The sequence below is a fragment of the Camelus bactrianus genome, chromosome 1 (genome assembly GCF_048773025.1).
Source record: "Camelus bactrianus isolate YW-2024 breed Bactrian camel chromosome 1, ASM4877302v1, whole genome shotgun sequence".
NCBI classification, from domain to species: Eukaryota; Metazoa; Chordata; class Mammalia; order Artiodactyla; family Camelidae; genus Camelus; species Camelus bactrianus.
Window position 1 is genome coordinate 22115414 of NC_133539.1, and position 21525 is coordinate 22136938.

General features: G+C 38.2%; 1 protein-coding gene across 3 annotated transcripts in view; it reads left to right on the plus strand.

Moving 5' to 3' along the window:
• C1H21orf91 (chromosome 1 C21orf91 homolog) overlaps nt 1-11413 on the plus strand; it is a 31935-nt gene extending 20522 nt beyond the window's left edge. For 2 of the 3 annotated variants that reach the window (XM_010960154.3, XM_074361312.1), the window contains exons 3-5: nt 1625-2161; nt 3194-3256; nt 4714-9373. In XM_010960154.3, the coding sequence (XP_010958456.1) occupies nt 1625-2161; nt 3194-3256; nt 4714-4880 (767 nt within the window). In that variant the 3' untranslated portion in view covers nt 4881-9373. Of the gene's footprint in view, nt 1-1624; nt 2162-3193; nt 3257-4713; nt 9374-10801 lie in introns of those variants that run through there. The other variant, XR_012505848.1, reaches the window with a different exon arrangement.
• The last annotated feature ends 10112 nt before the right edge of the window (nt 11414-21525 follow it).

The window sequence follows — 21525 nt, forward strand, 5'->3', positions numbered from 1 at the left end:
CACCAGGTTTTGAAAGGTGTACGTTGTGTTGTCAAATAGAGCTTTGAGGTTTTGCGCTTAAATATGTTAATTTTGCTGGAAATTTGGCCTAACCAGACAATAACTGGTAAAAAATATATACACACACAATTGCAGTACAGGTACCAGAGGGGTAAATAAAATGTGTATGAAATTTTCTTTAAGTTCAATTTTTTGCACTCAGTGGAAAAAGCAAGGCTAAGATACTGGAGTTTACCTTGTGAGAGCAGTTGTTCCCGTCTGTGTAGACGGTTCGTGTTTAGGATGCCTTCTCCCATAGCTCACTTGTGAGGGAGCTGACAGAGCCTGCTTAGCGCTATTTTTGGCAGTCTGAGCAGGACTCACCATTGGCTGATGTTATATCATTTTAGAACAAATTAATATTCTCAAACACTTTTATACCTAATTTAATACCATTAAAGTGCAGATACCTCATTTTCTTAGTAATAGCTAGAGTTCAGAGTTCAGTCAATAAAATTGTTACGACTTCAGTTTCTAAAACAAAGGATTAATACAGAATGTAATTTTTCCTGATGAGTCAGCTAGAACTTTTTTTTTTTTTTTTTTTAATGTAGCACCTGAGTAGCTCCCCACTTACTCTGTTTTCAAAGCTAAGCAGATTTAGACTGGTTAGTTCTGGTAGGCGTTAATTTTCAGTTCCACATCCTTTATTCACCTCCAGTAATAAAAGCACTGCTGTTTGACTTTAAGTAGCTTGAACTTATGAAAACATATGAATATATTCTGTATTTCTAAGTGTGTCATATATTTGAAAATGTATTCTGTATTCTAAATTTTAAACATTTGAGATAGCATACTTAAGCTCTATAAAAAGTTGGGAGATAATAAAAGTGTAACAAGAATATTTCCATTATTTATGGGGTGTAATGAACATTTATCAGTTAAACAATTTTACTGGCTATTGTATCTTGGTAGATTGAATTTGTTGCTATATGAAAAATAATTGTAATTTTATCTCTAGAAGAAATTATCTTGTTAAAGTTTTAGTAAGTATCAAAAAATGTGAGAACATTTTAGATGCTTTTCTTACTTAAAAAAAATTTAAACATTTCATTGACTTTTTGAGGCCTTTGTTAATGTGTATTTTTCTGGTTCTGGTTTATCTTTCCCCAGTAAAAACCTTAATAATTTAAGATCATGACTTACTGTGCTTTTTGTTGAGAAGAAAATTGTCAAGCATTTCTCTTACCGAGCCTATAATAGGAATTTTTTGCAAGTGTGTACTTTAGGAAGATCAGTGAAGAAAACACTATAATGTAAAGGCCAAGATTCTGTAAGTGTAAACTGCTGGTTCAGTAGTATTTTTTATTATTGTGCAATAATATACCTCTGGACTAAGGTTGAAATTGAGTCATTAAGTCCTTAAAAAGGCTTCGCTACTCATAAGAATTTAATGTTACTGAATATATAGGTAAACTGAAGCATAAATTATTAGGCCATAGTTTATATTATTAATATCAATATTCTTTAGCATTTTTCTCTAATTTACACATTATCAGTGGCTGATTTTTACTAAGATTTGTATTTCTTAATGCAACTTATAAACAAAATTGTCTCAAGTCTTCTGTTTCTTTTTTTTCTTTAGGAATACCAAAATCTAATCTCTTGCACACCAAATCATTAAGGGGCCATAAAGACTGCTTTGAAAAATACCACTTGATTGCAAACCAAGATTGTCCTCGATCTAAGCTTTCAAAAAGTACTTATGAAGAAGTTAAAACTATCTTGAGTAAGAAGATAAACTGGATTGTACAGTATGCACAAAATAAGGATCTGGATTCAGATTCTGAATGTTCTAAAAATCCCCAGCACCACCTCTTTAATTTCAGGCATAATCCAGATAAAAAGTTACTCCCACAGTTTGACTCTCAAGTACCAAAGTATTCTGCAAAGTGGATAGATGGAAGTGCAGGTGGCCTCTCAAACTGTACACAAAGAATATTGAAACAGAGGGAAAATACGGACTTTGGACTTGCTATGTTACAAGATTCAGGTGCCACTTTATGCCACAATAGTGTATCGTGGCCTTGTAGTCACAACCAGGAACAGAAAAAAGAAGAGACAAACTCTAATCCAGAGGCTAATGTCCGGAGCCAGCATCCACATTACAGCAGAGAGAAACGTAAGTAAGATGGGGAGAGAAAGGTGAAGGTTGGAGTCTTGTTGTTGTTGTTGTTGTTTTTACATTTCATATGTGATGTGTCAAGAATTTTGCTGTGGAATTATAGATTTGGTAAATAACAAAATTTAAATGAAGGGTTCACCCTAGCAAAAATGAGATGTCTTAAAACTCTCTGTCAGTTCTCTAGAATATTCCTCAATATATCCTGAAGCATTAAAATTATGTTGTGCCATCATTTGCTTTGCCATTTTAAATTATTAATGGAATAGAATCAACAAACTGTGAATTGGAAAGTTCAAGGTTCATAGAGGTTAGAAGTACAGCCTCAGCCATTGATGAACACACATTGTCACGTTGCTAATCCCTATAAGACTAATTGGGGGTAGCATTTCAAAAGCAAAAATATGACATTTTATTAAAGGCCAAAGGTAATGTGTGCACTTGGAAAAAGTGACTCATTCAGTCTGCATCTATTTCTACAAAAACTCACAGAAACTGAGATAATTTTAATTCACTTAAAATCAAGTGATTTTAGAGCTACAAGGGCCCTTGGGTATATTTTTATACAGCTCTTTGATTCTGTATATGAATTATCCAAGGTTATGTAGCTAGCTAGATAAATTGATTTTTCAAACTGTTTCCACAGTACTTAAGTGTTTTTCAGGCTGCAGATCATGAAACATGTAGTGCTTGAGCAAAATCAGGTAGATGGGTGGTGACTAGCACTTTTTGAAAACTGAAACAGAATGGGAAATATCAGAATCCAGTGGACCTAATGCTAAGTATTTTTCAGTGAACTTTTTGTTTCAGGTGGAGGTAGACTGGAAGAGATGGAAAATATGTTTCTTCCTGTGGGTTGTGGTCAGGTTTCAAAAACTCAACACTGCAGGAGCGAATGAATGAATCCTAGGGTCCTGCCGAACGTTATGTTGCTAGACGAGTGCAAATTTTTTTTAAATAGGACATTGTGTTGGTAGTGTAGACGACTTATTTTCCTGTCTTGGTAATAATGAATATATTTTCATGTTTCAGTGAATTCGATGACTCTTGGTGAAGTAAAGCAACTGAATGCAGAGCTCCAACAGCAAATACAGGGTAAAGGACTCAGTGTCAATGCTTTTTACCTGTGCAGATTTTGATACAGAAAATCCCCTATTAGCTTCATCTGCAATTAAAATTTAGAAATGGGATTAGAACCTGTTAGACTTTCCATAGCAAAAAGAAGAAAACAATTTCTTTATGAACTGCAGGTGAAATAGGTTTTTCTTTTTTAAGTGAAAACAGACCACAGCTTAATATCTACCTCTTACTAACATGTTCTTGACTACCTACATGTTTTCGTGCCAGGCACTGTGCAGGTGTGCTCCTTAGCAGTTTCTTAAAGAACCACAGGTGGTATTGGCCCTATTTTGTTCTAATTATTAAAAATTTCAGACACAAAAGTAGTGAGAATAGTATAGTGAAACCCTTGACCCATCTTCCCCAGTTTCAGGAATTACCAAAAGTGTAGTAGTTTTCTTTCATCTCTACCTGTACCCATTCTCCTTGCCCTACGCACATCTCCAGCACATATTATTCTGAAACAAATCCCAGACAACATACTGTTTTGTCCGTAAACACTTCAGGATTTTCTCCAAAATGTAACTTTTTTTTTAGGCAATGATAACCTCATTGTCACACCGTAAAAAAAAAAAAAAAAAAAAAAACAGCTAATAATTTGTTAACATCAAATAGGATGATGTTAGGAGTTAACAGTTAGTGTCCAAATTCCCCAAATGTCTCTTTTTTTGTTCCCACAGTTCCTACTTAGGTGAGGAAATGGCACTTCAGAGACGTTGCTTACTTACAGAGATCATGCATTCAGTCAGTAATGGAGTAAGGATTCTAACCTCTGTCTTTTTAGCTCCAAAATTAGTGTGGTCTTTTTTGACCACTCAGCCTCTCAGAATAGTAAAATAATAGTAATAGCTGCTTATATTTATCAAGTACTTATTCTATGGTAAATACTTACAAGTATGTCTTATTTAATCCTTACAGTAACCCTGTGAGGTGCTTACTTTCTTATTGGGGCTATACGTAAGAGGAAGTTAAAACGTAGTTTGTTACTTGCCTGAGACTCTTACAAGTCAGGACAAAGATTCAAAAATCCAGGTAGTCTGATTCCAGATCCTCTTAGAGGGGTTTCCACACCTGGATACTAATGGGCACCTTGCTGTTCGTAAGTCACATTAGATACTGATTGGACCTATGTATGTATTCACATTGAGCAGCGTCTCAGGTGGTTGCACCTGCCTTTTCTGCTGTGCGTCTCTGTAGTCATTCTTATGACTCGCACGTTTCATTTGAGGGAGAAGAGGAATACAGTGTTCCAGTTGGCTACGCAAACTATACAGCTTCCTAGGATGATCGGAACACAACTGTTTCTTCGTAGTCAAACCACTTTCATTGCAAATGTTTGTCCAGTGCATTCATTTCAGTTAGAGGACTTGAAATATGTCAGAGGATAAACTTTCTTTGTACTAAAAATGGAACTACTTTTTAATTCTTAACAGAAGTTTTTGAAGAGTTAGCCCACCAAGTGCAAGAAAAAGATTCTTTGGCCTCACAGCTCCACGTCCGCCACGTTGCCATCGAACAGCTTCTCAAGAACTATTCCAAGTTACCATGTCTGCAAGTGGGACGAACAGGAATGAAGTCACACCTACCCATAAACAACTGAACTAAACTTACACTCACTTCCTATGCCCTGCCGTTCTTTGGTCTGCCAGGCATGCACACTCGGAAGAAGTTGGAGAGAGTTATGGTCAGTTATTTTATGGTCATTAAATTTGCAAAGCTTAAGGCAGTATTTAACATCTTTGTCAAATAAGGCAGATCCTTACACTCTAGCCTTCTAGGGTTAATCATTTTAGTTCATTTTGGGAATTTTTTTTCCCATAGTTACGAAATGGCCCTCCCTAACTTTTACCACTGGTGACTACTTAAATATACTGTTACAGTGTGATTTTATTAAGCATATTTTAATGTAATTCACCTGTCAAAACAATAGAAGGTTTACAGAGTTCTTAGATTAGTCTGAACTACTAAACTTCTAAGAGGGAAATGGAATTCATAATACCACCTCTTATTTATTATGAGCAATATTTTAATACAAAAATTTTATATATAAAAATACTATTTTAGGTAACTTTTCATTCTCTTTATAAATATGTATTTGAATGGCTCTGTATATTATATTTACACTTTCATGTGTGAGTATGTTACCCATATTTCAGATCGTTGCATTTTATTCTCTTAATATACTGTTTTTACAACTGTTATCTTGTTTTCCAAAGATAAATGTATTTTGGCATAGAAATCTATCTAGTTGAATTGTTCTGGCTTCTGATAACTCTTATGAAAGAGGAATTAATAACTTTTTAAAGCAGGTATGCAGGGAAATAAAAGATACTATTTTTTTCTAACAAAAGCAGTTATGAATTAGTTCAGGAAGAAGTGCTGATCTAGTGTTTGTATGTCAGCTTGTCTTCAGAGAAGTAAAAGCCTATCTACATCATTATTGCTTTCATTCTAATGACTTTGATGTGTTAGGATTTGGACAGAGTTTAAGTCAAGCCTCACTTCCAAGTCAAATGTAGTATCTGTCTTCAAATTGAATGTGCCATGAAATTGTTGTCCTATCTTTGAAAAAAATTAAAATCATTTTGTGTGCCAGTTTGGATAAAGGTTCAAGAATCCTTCAGCTGTCCAAATTCTGTTATCAGCATCACTGAAAGTATTGCCCAAAGAAAGCATTGTGAGGTATTTTTCTAAACTTCAGAATCTAAAGGAAAAGAGAAGACTGTTTGACACAGAAAAATAAAACTCTTAATTCAAAAAAATAAGCTCATTTTTAGAAGGATATTCTTATTTGTTGTCTATCATGTTTCCAAAGAGTTCTGAACTAATAGTTTGTCTCAAACAGCTAGATGATTTTTCAAATAACGTATTATAGTAAAAGCTATAACCAGTGCAAAATTAAAATGGGCTCTGAATTCTATTTTCAACTGGTGCTTAGAATATATTTACGACGTAAGATCCTTTGCTTGAAAGAATCCACAGAAAAGCCCATTAACTTGGCAGCTTCGTGCGTAAAGATGCGAATGACTTTTGCCTTGAATTTGGCAGCCTGCCCTAGCTTGGGTCTGATTTTAGTCTTTAACACAAACAGTATTTGACTAAGCAAAGAAACACCTCAGTCTAGTAGAAAACAACTTTTTACGATGCTAAAATGTGTTAAATTTACCTGAGGATATTAATTGGTATCTCACTGATTTTGTTTTGTCTTGTTTTGTTTTGTTTCTGAAATATGACATAACTGCTTTTTGGAGGGAGCTTTTGAAAGATACTTTCAGTTTCTCTCAGTTCTTTGAGTCCTGCAAAATGAATTTAAAATCCAGGGAGTGAGGCTGCATTGCCTTAGTTTTAATAAGCTTTAAATTGAGTGTGTGCAATATCAAAATTCTATCAGTTTATAAATTGAATAAAGACATTCCTGGTGATCCCAGTAAGTATCTCAGTGCTTTGTTGTTGTGGTCCTATTTTCAAATTTGAGTTTACTCTTTTTTGGCACAATTCATTAAGAATGTTACCAGCCAGTGTGCTTGCACACATCTGTGCTTCTAGTGAGATCACTTAGGGACAGGCGTTAAAAGTTTGGTATGTGTTGCATTTGATGTAAGTAGCAGCTTGTTTCCAGAATATGAGCCATATGGTGCAGTCCCAGATACAACACTGTTACCCAAAGAAAGTGTTTGCTTATTTCCTAGAGAGTTTCTGGCAAATATGTAGTTTTACTAGTGAGTTTGGCACAATTAGATGGGATCGTACGTGTACCAAGGTCTTAACTGGGGACTCTGATTTACTCCATTTAGATATTTCTATTTAAGCTCTTCAAAGGAAAGGTGCTCTTAAAAAATATCTGCGGTGCTGGTACTCACACTAGTACTTAATTTGGATGGATATTCTAGTAAGAAAAATTTCGTCAAAAGTATTTTGCACAGCCAAATATTTGGTAAACATATTTTATATTCCTATGTTAGTCTTCTTGAATATGCAATTATTGCATATGCTAAAATAAGGATAATGGGATAAAGCTGAGTTCTATCTACCATGAGAGAATATGAAATACCACGAATGCTGGTTACCATATTTGGCTATTTTTCTGCATAATTGTTAGTACTTTTGAGGAAGTTTAGAAGAAAAATCTCAAATATACCTTCAGTTTCAAAAATGACAAGAAAGACTGCCAGTCAGCCATTACCAACAATTTCAGAGCTTAATTAAGGGGAGTGAAATGATTAATATTTTTTCTCTTTCGATTTTACAACTAGACAAGTTGTATTAAGTTTAAAAAGTCAGTTTGAAGTTGAAAGCGATTTTGACCACACAAAATTGTTCTCCTTGAAGATTTAAAATCCTTTCAATCTTTTAATTAAGCTAAAACTCTTATTTACTTTGTGATTATCATCCTTTGATCCTAGCATTTAGTGTCCAAAGTAGTCTTTTTTTTTAAAGCCATGCACGTAAGACACCAATACTAGGTGATGCACACAGGCAGCAGAACTGTGTTGTGTTTCACTGTGTAGTTTGTTAACATACAGTGTTGGAGCGAGATAATGTTATTAATGTTTTTCAAATTATATGTTCATTTTACCACAAAGTGCCCATTTTTATATATATTTGAGGATTATTTTTTAAATAAGGTCATGTTGGGAAGTGATTTCAGAAATAGAGTCAAAATATATTCTATTTTGTTGTTGGCATCTTGACAAGCATCTTGAGATTTCTCGGGTTTTTTAGTTTACTGTATTCTTTACCACTGAAAGTGGTTTAAAGTGCATTCTTTTTGTTTATATATTTTTTAGTGTTTACACTGTTTGAGGCTTGCTAGTTTTGGGTGTCTTTTTTTTTTTAATATTTTGGGATCAATGTTTACCAGTTTTGGTTTTATTTTGTCTTGTTTTAGACGAAATCTGCTTGTGTTACTAATGTAAAATGGAATGCAAAATGTATATGCTCAAAACTTCAGTAGGAACTTTTAAAGAATAAATTATTTGTGTAGCTTAGTAGGAGGTTCAGGTTATTGACCATAAAATTAGGTTACATGACATGAAAACTTTCAAATGGTACAGTGTAAAGTTCTTTTAGTGTTATTTTTATGCTAAGGTCAGATATTTGAGTATTTTTAAGTACTTAATAAAAAGTTTAGTACTCCACAGTATTTTTAAAAAATATCTTCTGTTCAGATGTGACTGTAAAGCAAAGATAATTGAATTCACTCCAATGTTTAATTGCATTTTTAACTTTAGGTTGGTGGAAATAATTATTTGAGGAAATTGGTGGTAGTGGGGTGGGAGAGAGTTTATTTACCAGAATAATAAGGTAATTGGGCTCTGGCCCAAGCAAAGGTGTCTTGGAAGAGGGCTGTAATGTTGTTCTTGGAATTTCCATTCACTTCATTCTTTCATAATTGCCCCTGTTATAATGTAGTCTGACCTATTATGCAGCTCCATCTCCTTGCTATGAACCATATCATAGCAAGTCTCTAGCATTAAGATTTCTTTAGCCACTAGTTTGTAACATACACTTTCCCTGTTCTTTTTAAGAATCCAGATTACTAAGTGCATTTTAGTGATATTGAATTAGCCCACAGTTTTAACCCTACGAAAGTAAAGCAGATTAAAAAATCATGATGAGTATTGCCCTCCACCTTCCCTTCAAAAGTGTTAATTGAACTTCCCTCAACTGCACAAAAAGTTAAGAGAATTTTAGTAAATGTGTTTCTTTCCTGAACCATGTGTAGAATGTTCGTTTCCATTCTGCTACTTCAAAAGAGGCAGTTTAGAAAGTGTTCAGTAGTGACTTCTGTTAAATGCCATTCCTACTTTTATGATTTGTGTGTGTGTGTTTGTGTTAACATTGCTTTAAATCTGACTAGAAATCCATACAAAATTGTGCTGAGACATTTGGGAAAAGAAAATGAAGCTGCAGTGATAAAAACCAAGTTGGTTTCAAAACAGTTTATTTAGAAATTACTTGGCTGTTATACTTTCCTTTTAAAACTGCAATAATTTATATATTTGTATTGCTCTGCTTTGGGACTGTAACTACATATGCTTGTCTACTATTTTTAATTTTACAACAATAAAATAAATATTTTATTATCTGTTAGCTTCAGTGGATAATTTCAAGTATACGTATTTTTTTTAATGATTGACCTAAAGACAAAGTTTTGTTTTTCAGGCTTATGGATCCTACTTAAAATTGTTATCTAACAGTTTCTGATCTTAATTTTTTGTGAGAATCTCTCTTTAATACTTAATATTTCCTCTGCCCCAAGAATTCAGAAGCAGGAAATAAGATTCCTGTCTTTCTAGACACAGTCTATGCTACTTTTTAAATTGGAGTATACGTTACATACAATAAGTACACAGGTTTTAAGTGTGTTTGAGTTTTAACAGATGTATGCAACTGTGTAACCATCACCCCTCTGGGCCCCTTTGGAATCTCTTCAGTCCCCATTTCCCATCCACTGTTCTCATCCCTGTCACCGTAATTTGCACTTACCTGCCTCACAACCTTACATAAATGTTATCATTCAGGATGTGCTCGTTTGCCTCTGGCTTTTTTTCACTCATCTAGCAGCTTTGAGATTCATCTATATTAGCGCAAGGATCAGTAGTTCATTTTCTCTTTTTTAGCTGACTAGTCTTCTGTTGTATGTATTATAATTTGTTTGTCCATTCACCAGTTGATGGACATTTGAGTCGTTTCTAGTTTAGGACCATATAAATAAAGCTGTTACAAGTATTTTTAAATTGGCTTTTAAAGTGATAGTAAAAATAGAAATTAAAGTATTCAAATTACCTGTGGTTAGCTTTATGAATCTGAATATTATATTACAATTTTTCCCACAAATAATTGTTAAAGTAATTTATATACTTTGTAGTAATAAATAACTTAGAACTAAGAAACAAAGACAGTTGTACAAGAGATCAGAGGCAGATTACAAAATAAGGGATGTTTGAGAATTGAAACATTTAATGGGTTGCTAAAAGAATATTAATCGTCCTTAAGGTCTCTTCAAAGTTTAACAGTCCAACCACTCTTTTTCCAGAAGAGGCAGCAAAGATAGAGAGTCTGGTTTGGAGAAAGTACTGGAAAGAGCACCGGACCATAGTTGAAGTTGTTCTCCTGTGTAGCTTTAACTACCTTGTGATGTAAGGGAAATTCATCCCTTAAACTTTTCTAAGCCTGAATTCGCTACGCTAAAGCAAACATGTAAGCCTACTGCAGCTCCATCGCCTTTGTTCTTTGTCCTCATTTTTAAACGTCATTATAGGACCTGGAACTCTGTGCGGGTGTCTGAGACTGGCAAGTAGGTGTGAGTATGCTGGGTAGAAAGAAGGGAGAGCTGCAGGCAGAATGACGCCTTCTAAATCATTTATATAATTGGGATTCTCAATTACTGTTAAAAGTTTTCAAAAGGTTTCATCTTTGGAATCTCATTTAGATGTCTTAGATCCCTTCTATCTTAAATTCCACATGACTTGCAAGTTCACATCAGTGGATTTTTCTTTTTTTCTTTTTTTTGGCCAGAGGGTGGGGATGCTCTGCATCTGAATCCCATTCCAGTGTTCAACTGGCACAGACCACTTTTACCTGTAGAAACAAAAGCTTAACCTGACCTCCCTTGCATCTGGGATACTCCGCCCTAATTGGTAAAGCAAAGAAACTGGATAAAGGAGGATCCATGTTGAGAGCAGCAGCGTCTTAACTACCAACAGGGGAAACAAACGTCTGGTACCCACATCTAGTGGGGGCAACGGGTAAGCTCCTGGCATCTGGTGTTGAGTAGCCATTGCTCTGTGTGACTTTGGTCATGAATCTGGCAGCTGATTAATCACCTTTGTTGCTGCCCGGTTTCCAAGCTTCCTGGGTGATCTCTGCCCATTGAATAAACTCCTTTTCAGCCTAAATCAACCAGTTACCTTCTTAGGCTCTCAACTGAGAATTCTACTACACCTCACTTCATCCACTGGCTCCATGTCCAATGCTCTCCCACTCTGAGATCTTACAAAACTGGTTTCTGAAGTGAGCTGCTGAGAGCCACCACATACCTAAACTATTCCTCAGGACATGGTCTGCCTGTTGGGTCAGCTGAAACTGATGGGAAGATTCTGAAGAGAAATTAAAACTTTTGGTAACATAGATGTCAGTTTTCTTGTTTAAAGCATTCACTGTTCACAGGTGGGGTGACTTTGGAGAACTTCTTACTATCCTCCTCTAATTATTGAAAGTGCTCACAGTTTGTGTCTACCAGCATCTTGGAGGAAATAATGATGACCATAACTTTAGCTTTGGGCTTGGCCTGTGTTCTCCCTGGTAGTACTAAATGACCCCAGCCCAGCAGGCATTTGTTGAATGAACAAGTGCATGGACTTCAGAGGGAGCACAAGGATTGCGTGTCCTCTAAATCAGTAGCGACCTACCCACCCCTAAAAAATGCCCAAGGCCCTCATCCACTGACTGAATAGTATGCATTGTCTCCATGTACCCCACTGTCCACAACACCTCCATGACTATTTCAGGCATTTGATGACTAGCACTTGTTCTGCTTCTCCTCGAAACCAGTGGTGCCCTAACTTTGAGTTTCATGAAGCACACGTCACATGGCTGCCCCTCCAGAGTTTCTGAATCAGGTCAAGGGTGGGACCCAAGAATTTCATCTGACAAATTCCCAGGTGATGCTGATCCTGCTGGTCTACACAGCACTTTGCAACCCACGGCTCCAAACCATCCACTGTCCCAGAGTTTACTTCCCAAAAGATGTGATAACACTTCTTCCCTGCTCAGACTTCTCTAGATTGCTACTGCCTAGAGAATAAAAATCAACCCTCACAGCTCAGCATTAAAAGCCCTTACCATTTGGCTCCCACCTATTTTCCATTTTAATTATTTCATCAAATTGAGATTTTGTTGTGTTCCAGGAACTCTTAATAAGCCCTGTAGGCTTTGAGTCTAAGGGATTATAAAAGCCAACAAGTCTTTATTGGCCAACTGAAAAGGGTTATGCCCAGAGATAAATATATGAGGATCGAAAAAGGTCCACTGGATTTAGCAACAAGGGATTCAATGAGAACAGTTTTAATTGGACCTAGGGGTGCAGAAGTAGATCACAATGAGTGGAAGTGTGGGTGGGGAAGTAGGGTGGTAGATTTGAAGTAACCTCTAAAAAGTTTAACCAGGAAAGTGAGGAAGTCAGGATTGTGGGCCCAAGGTTTTGTTTTGTTTCAACCTGGGAAGCACTTCAACATGAATAAATACTGAGAAGACAGATGTAGTGGAAAGGCTAAAGATGGAAAGGTAGCAATAATCAAAGGACCAGAATCCTGAAGAGGCAGAACAGTATCACACACCTAGAATGGACCATCTTTGAAGAGGTTTAGGGTCGTCTCAGGCTTTGAGTTGGAGAAGATAAAACTGCAGATGAAAGTCTTCAAGTGAGAGTCACTGGAGAGTAAGGTGAGAAAGTCCCTACCTGGCTATTTCTATTTTCTATGAGAGAAAAGGAAAAGATGGGGTCAGAAGCTCAAGAGAGAAGTGTTGGGCTCAGCAGCTGCCATGTAAGGATGGGAAAGGTCCTGACTACAACAGGGAGGGCTGCCAGACTGATTACGTGACGTGGGGATTGGCACCCATGGCTTGCCATGGATTGAATTTCTCTGAATTTGCATTCAGATTTTGTTGCTGTAAATACAGAGGAATATTTTTGCAATTGGAGTAAACTAAACTGAGAGCACTACTGAAAACAGATTAGAATCTGAAACTCAGATAAATTTGTGGCTCAAAAATTCACAAAACCATACCCAACAGAAAATTTCAAGTTGGTCCTACAGGCAAGAGTGGATGGACTAAGGACTGTTTTGAAGCCCAAGCCCTTACAGGTCAGTTGGTATCAAGCTTCAGCAGAAGAAAGTGTGGAAATGTGTAGTCCAGATAAAGAGGGGTTTATTAGAGGCCACTGGTATACAGAACACGGAAGAAGCCAAGGCACAGCTAAACACAGAGTTTCAGATCTGTAACTTCAAAGCAAAGAAAAAGAGATATAAAAAGAGAAGGGCTCTTCTAGGGGGAAGTCAACTGAAATGAAAGTGGCGAAGACAAGAAGAGGAAGTTATGATGAGCAGGGCCATTGCTAAACTGAAATTCAGGAACTTGAGTTCTAACCTTCCTCTGCCACTCTGGGCTCCACTCCACCTCTCTTAGCCAACGATTTCTCGCCTGTCGAAAGTGAAACTGAACTTGGTGATTTTTAGGGAAACTTCCAGCTCTTACACTCTATAAGGATAATAAATTTTAAGAAACCCGTGATAGAAAATTTCCTCAGCCTCTGCATAAACACAGAACTGAACTGAAAGGACACAAAGGAAGTGTGGTTTTATTAAGAAGAAACAATGAGGTGCTTTTACAGCAAGATACTTCTATCATCATCTGTAACAAAAGAGCAAAGATGGTGGAAGGAGCCTGGCTCATAAGCAGCTCATATCAGGGGAAAATATTTGGGGAGACTGTTCTCTTAGGAGTAACAGTGGGGGGTGCTTCTACCACACAGTGAGAAGCTGGGTCACCTACAGCACAAAAGACTGGCCCAGACATTTCCACCTGTGCATGGAAAATGAAAAATGTAAAGGCAGTGTAGTAAGCTGTTTGGTAGGACATAATTTATTCAGTCAATCGGACTGTCCTTTATTCTGAGATTACATCTTTCCTATGATGGGAGTAGAAAATTATCCTTTCCGCTCAAGCAATAACAACAGTAGATGGTAAGTTACCATTTTTATTTATTTGTTTGGTTTTGAGTCCTTGGTTAAATTTTAAACCACAATCTTACATGGGTGCATCACTCAGGGTTCTCCAGAAAAACAAAACCAATAGGGATAGGCAGGTAGGTAGGTAGGGTAGGTAGACAGACAATAGATAGACAGGCAGACTTGGGGGTAAGGGTTGATGGATTTTAGGAAATTGTCTCACACAATTGTGGGGGCTGGAAAGTCCAAAATTTGTAGGGCAGGCTGGAAATTCTGGCAAGAGTTAATGTTGCAGTCTTAAACCTGTAAGTAGCCTGGAGGCAGAATCCCTTCTCCTTCAGGGAAACTTAGCCTTTTCTCTAAAGGCCTTCAACTGATGGGATGAGGCCCACCACAATATGGAGATCATGGAGTAAAATCTGCTTTATACAATGTCTACTGATTTCAATATTAATCACATCTAAAACATATTTTCACAGCAACATCTATACTGGTGTTGACCAAACAACTGGGCACCAAAGCCTAGTCCAGTTGACACATAAAATTAACCATCATAGTTGGTTACTATTTTTCATTTTATTTTAATGTTCCCTGAATTGAAAAAGTCTGGAAACCATGGATCTGGCATTACCTCATCCAGGCACTGCCCCCAAGCAGCAGCACTGGAAACCCCTCAGCTCAGGTGTCCAGGATTTCCAGAGGAGGGAACGTACTCAGGAGACTCTTACACTATTCTGAATTTTCTATGCGTTCTAAGAGGGCTGAGAGGGACTTTTCATTATTTTGTAAGTAATCCTTTGTGTAACAAAGACAGTTATCTAATTCTCTTTTTCTCTCTTAATCTGGTGTTAGGTCTTAAATTATTTGAAGACTGAATTTTATACAAAAAGTAAAAGATGTATACAGCCCCTAGTAGATTCAACACCCAATAATTCTAGATAAATCACTGAAGGTTTTAGAATATTGAATTTTGGTTTGTACCTGTCTTATTTTCCTTGCTCTCTCTTACTTCCCCCCACTCCCTGCCACAAGTAATTCTCCAGTTATTTTGCATCAGAGGAAGATGTCACTCAGTCTGAAACACTGCCAGCCAGCGGCACACATTCTTGAAAGAAATGTACCTAGTCCTGGGTGGGAGGAGAGCTGGAGAGTGTCCCGTGACCAACCACTGCTTCTCACAAGACACCAGAAAAAGGTGGGTTCTGGTGCAGTGCTGGCCCAGAGGTTGGGGGAGTTTCCCACACTCAACAGAAAAGATAAGGCAGGGAGAGTTGAGCCAGCAACATGCAAAACCACATTTCCTTTGCTTCTTCCACCTCTTCTCAGCTTCACACCTATACAGACAACACACGAGCTAGCAGACTGCACAGCCTGCAGGGCGCCCCTGCTTTTCCTCAGAATATGGATGCAATTTCTGTCCCAGAATGACACGGATGGGGCTCATCTCAGAGCACAAAGTGAATCAGCAAGTGAGATACAGAAATACCACAGGAGACCACTAATATGTGGTGCTAAAGGGGCCTTTCAGAGCCTCATAGCTTTGATTTGATTTGCTCTTATTTTAGGAGAGCACTTTCTTAAAAAAAATCCTTCAAGAACAACTGAGGTGTAACATATATGAAAGCTGAGTGGCTGCCACCCTCAACGTGAAAGACGGTGGAGATTATCACAGCACAGCTGCTCCACATCCTTCTCAGAGACGACCCCTGCCCCCAGGTCCCCAGAACCACCACCAAGAGCCTGGCAGCAGCTCTGAGTGACTGGCAGACCCTGGGTATCTACAAAGTGCCGACTGGACGCTGCTGATCTCATCTCTCCCCCTTAGATGGCCTGAACTGCTTATGAAACTTCCAAACTCTCTATAGACCTTATTAGCCTCAGAGGCAAGGACTGAACCCCAAATCTCCTGAGCTCCCATGAGATGACACCACCTTCACCTGGGATCCTAGCTTTTACTTCTGTCACACAGATGTTCTGTCTGAAGGAATTGTAGGATTACTTCTCCACACTCTGCACTCTGAGTGACCACAGGAACAGCCAGGAGAGGAAAACGGTGGGAAAAGGAAAAGCAGAACAAGTCTTTCCTGCAAAGAAGAGCAAAGCGTAGTCTGAACCAAGGCAACTGCTGCCGAGTCCAGAGGGTGCCTTAGATGTCCTCATTCTGGACGGCAACCAGGATAAGCCACAAGGACAGCTCCCATCAGAACCTGAAGACAGCAAGTGCCTTTCTCACATCAGAAAGCCAGTTTTGGCAATTCAAAAAATTAGTGAATACAATTATTAGTTACCGTTGGTAATAAAATACTATCCAGCTAACATTTGTAGAGTCTTATTGAAGAGCAAAGACTGTTCTTAGTGCTTTAAACCCATTATCATATTTAACTTTCACAATTTCTCTGTGAGGTAAGTATGATTATTAGCCCCATTCTACAGATGAGGAAGCTGAGGTACGGAGAATTTAAGAACCTAGTTCCACATCACACAGTTACCGGGAGTGAACTCGGGGAGTTTAACACTTGTGCTTATGTATTTAATCATTATACTGACAGTTTTAATCCTTAACTCTAACCCTTCGTTCTATTCGGTCTCACATTTAACCAATCATCTAAGATCTATTAATGTTGCCCCTCAAAACATGTCTAGGAGCATCTCTGCCACCATGACTAAACTATCTCAGCGTCAATTCTAACCCTGCTATGTAACACCTTGGTTATTAAGAAGCCTTCTCATTCCCCTCTGTTTTGCACTGAATGTTTGTGTCCCACCCCCAAAATTTCATATATTGAAGCCCTAACCCTTAATGTGATGGTGTTAGGAGGTGGGGTCTTTGAGAGGTATTTAGGTTTAGCTGAGGTCAAGAGGGTGGGGCCCATGATGGGATTAGTGCCTCTAGAGGAAGAAGAAGAGAAACGAAATTTTGCACTTTCCCTCTTTCCTTTCTCTGTCTCTCCCTTTTTCGCTCTTCTACTTTGTGAGGACACAGTGAGAAGGCAGTCATCCGTAAGCCAGGAAGAGAGCCCTCACCAGGAACCGAATGGCCAGCATCCGACCTTGGTCTTGCCAGCCGCCGAAACTATGAGAAGTAAATATCTGTTGTTTAATCCACCCAGCCTATGGAATTTGTTACAGCAGCCTGAGCTGACTAACACACTCTCCCTATATATATTGATATACCAATCCTCCCCATTACTGATCCATACACCAGGCTGTCTCCCAAGCAAGCTTTCAAAGACAGATTTATCCATGTCACACTCCTACTTAAAAAATATACGATGGTATGATGCCTGAGGGCGGGGTTCAAACCCATCAGGAGGGTATTCGAAGTTCTGTACCATTGGACTCAGTTACTTCACTAATTTATTGCTCAGTACACTTGTCTATGAAATGTTCCCTCCAGGCAATTCCCCAAACACATCTAAACAAACATTCGGATATACATCCTTTATCTCTCTGCCTCTATAGATGCTCTCTGGCTCTTTCTGGATTGCCCTGCCCCCACACTCTCTCCAGAATATTCTTTTTACTTTTTAAGACCCACTCTAAGTATCCAATCTTCTGAAATGATTTCTCCAAATTTCTGTGCTCTCATAATACTTTGCTTATAGCTCTATTTTGGCAAGCATTCATTTAGGGTCAGTCTCCAGCAAAAACTGAAAATGCCCTAAGGGCAAGGACAGTATCTCCTTGTGTCGTTTGCTCATCCCTTGCACAGGGACTGTTAGTTAGCAGACGCTCATTAAACTAATGCTGAGGAAATGAATTGAATCTATGAATACGTGCTTTCCAAATTCTGATGACCATTAACTTTAGCTGGGCTAGTAGATTATTTTAACAAGTAGAGGCTTATTTTAGACATACTCTTGCTTATCTAATTTCCTAACACTGCACATTTCCTGCAGCTCCACATCCAGTTCACTGATCAACTCTCAAACTGAAGGATAGCTTGTCATTACATCTGCAGTGAGTCACTTGCCTGGGGAAAAGAACATGCCACACATTTACATTTTGGCCTAAGGTAAAAGTGCTTTTCTCGTTTTCGGGAACAGAGCAAGACTCTTAAAGATTAAAACAGTAAATCCAATGCTGATTGTGGTCAGTGATAAAAACCTAGTATCACTTATAAAAATGTACACTTTTCGGAGGCATGTTCCTGGTCTTGGACTGGTATTTGTGACCTTTACCAGTACTGATGAGTCACCAAACTCCAAAGCCTCACACAGATGACTTGCGCAAACAGAGCCTGCAACAAGCTGTTTGACCAAAATGTTTCTTCGAGAAGGTTTTTAACTGCCAATTATATCACTGGCGACCTTACAACTTCCACTAGGAGAAAAGGTCAAACATTTCTCTGAAAGGTCATTCTGGGGCAGGGTGCTGAATGTGATGGCCAGGGAGAGACCACTGAGGAGGCACCTAGAATAGACTAGATGGAAGGAGACAAAGACGTGGCTTTGAAGGACCCTTCTGTACTATTTGAGGTACAGACTGCCATATTTAGAGACACACGCGCGCGCGCACACACACACACACACACACTTTCAGTGTCTGTGTTTACCAGCATAATGTGGCACACTTGAACATACAGACTGCTCTTTTCTGGGTAGCAGCAGTATAAAAGAAAGAAAATTAGACTGGAAGACAGGATATCTGACCAGAGGAACTTTGACTAAATGATAATAACAAATAATAATCACAAAAGGTGGTCTAACAACCACTAATTATTTATATATGTTAAATGAGTTAGTCCTCTTAATAAATCCAAGAGGTGGGTACCATTACTTTGCAGATGGGAAACTGAGGCACAACAAGACCAAGCTGACAACATCATACAGTTGTACGTGGCAAAGCTGGGATTTGAGACCAGGCATTTTGGCTAACAGGGTCTAGGCCTAGCCACTAGCTCCAGCATTTAGTAAGTCTAGCATCTGTTTACAAAATGTATGATCTTATCACTTATGATTTTTCCCATTTGTTTGGGTTTCTAAGTATCAGATTTGCCTCCAAACAGCCTCCATTCTAAAGAGTATCTGCATGAAAGGAGAAATTATATATTCAAATAGTCGTGTCATATTAATTAAATGGACTGTATCACAGATGATCTTTTAGTTTAAAAAGCAGGAGACAACTAATAAAAAATGCTGTTTCTTCAACCATCATACAAATGCCTATTCATAAACTTATCCTTAGGTCATAAAAACCCTGCTTCTGTAACAGGCACAGAAACAGACACCTCCTGTCATTCAGTGATTCTACACCCCATCTCCCCCTGTATTTGCTGCAGTCCCACAAAGTGAAAAATGCTTCTTTTAAAAAACAGAAAGTAAAAAACCACATCACTGTAGGTTTAACCCTTCTGGTACCCAAGAGTGTCTTCTCTGGAAGACCTCTAGAAGTACTATTCAGCTCAATCATAACTAGGGCAACATTGCATCTCTTGAGACTAACAACACAAATACGTGCTCAGAAATTACAGCAAGTGAGAGCCGTGAGTGTGCTGGAGGGGACGGGCCCCTAGGAGGCGTGCAGTGCCTGAGTGTCTAGCAACCTGATCTCAGCAAAAATGTCTGGTAAACCAGATTTGCCGTATAATGCCCCATCTCCACTTCCAGCAAGACTGAACCTCAGGATTTCATCTCTTTACCCAGAGCGGGAACATGTCCAATTGTAGCTGTTTCTCAGCCTGCCAGTTTTATGAGGGCAGTGAACTAGAGAATATTGTGTTATTAAACCATAACCAAGCAGTAAATGACAGGGAGGAAAACAAAAGCAAATTCTGCTGAGCAGGGTGGAATTTTTTTTTTTTAAGTGAACGACTCTACCTTAGTCTGAATGAGCAAACAGTCCAGCATTTCTTAGGAATTTGTCATCATACTTCATCTTTATTGTGTCTTCAGTTTAGCAACAGAAGCAATATTTGAAAGAAGCAGATTCCACGTGGGTGAAGGAAACCTGAGAGGACACTGGTGCCCTAACAGTTGTGACAATTACCAAATGACTCCGTTTCAGTAACTCTTAGGGTTTTGCTTTCGAATTTGTGAACAAACACACAGGGGAGAGGGTCAAACTCAAAATTTCAATCTTCTCCGCTTTCCTGAAACTACTGAGTGTTGGCAGCAGTATGTTTTGCTTATGAAGTTCAGATTTGTTCAGGGAGTCAGTGGGGAAAGAAGGATTCAGAGCAATGCCATAAAACAGACAAAAACCAGTCTTTGGACTATGGGGGCCTGAGCAGGGGTGTGATGAATGGTAGTCCTCTGGGAGGCTGAGAGTGTTGACATCCCATCAAACCTATTTCTACCTAACTTTTCAAACTACTCCCACCCCCAGAGCTGGAGCAGAATTTGGGAGACGAAGGCCACAGCACCTTTGTACCACATAACAAAGCATGAAACTCAGTAGCTTCTCTGCTTGCTTCAATAATCTCTGCTTCCTTCAATAATAACATGGACAATCACCAAAAGATCCTTATTAAGTCTATGTGTGTTATACTATAAAAGCCAAAAAAAGGGAAAGAAAAAAAAAAACCTATACAAGGGATGTTCTCCACCTACCCACACCAACCCCCCATTATTTGAAACAATGTTGAGGGAATTCAATTGAAGCAAAATCATCGTGATGCGTCATGGGATGGAAATTAACGTTCGAATTTGGTAGACAGAGAACCTGAAGTTCTAAGACTTTGCTGTCTTCCTCAAGCCCACAAAGCTTCAAAGGTTGTTGTAGCAATTCGGAGAACAGAGAGTTGTTCAAGGTCAAAGCTGCCCATAGCAGAAGCTTTGGAACTTTGGGAGCCTCCTTTTTTAGCAAAGTCTCAGACTCTAAAGAATTGGGAGGATTAAACTTTATACCTTATCTAAAAAAAAAAAAAAAAGTCAAGTTAAAATGCTTCCTAAAATTAATATAGTCATAAAGGTCTTAAATCTTACATAGTTTCTTTGGAAGCAGACTCCCTTTCATGTCTGGAGTGAGAGTTAGGGACGTTGTTTGCATTACAAATGACCATCAGCAAAAATTTTCATTAGAAGACAAGGGACTCTTACTAGAAGATGATTCACCTTTAATTTTGCTGAGAAAACTAATTAGCTCTTGCTAAGGCTTTTTCAAGGATCTTTTGAAAAAAACTAAAAGGAAGTGGAGAAAAAAGAAGAAACCAGTATACAGGGGTGGTGAGGACAAAAATTATGCTCCTTAATGAAAATATTAAAGAACAATCTGCTCACCAGACCAAATAGAACCAGGCAGTCAAAACAGTTACGTCTTGGAATGAAAGATAGTTGAGTGAAAGAAAAAACAGCATATAGGAACAAGTCCTGCTCGCAAACATTTTTTAGGCCACCTCTTAAATCCTAGCACAGTAGTCCCCTCTAGTACATGGTTTCACTTTCTGTGGCTTCAGTTAACCCTTGATCAACTGTGATCCAAAAATATTAAATGGAAAATTCTAGAAATAAATAACATGTCAGCTTTAAATAGTGGGCCCCTTCTGAGAAGCACGATAAACTCTCGCATGGT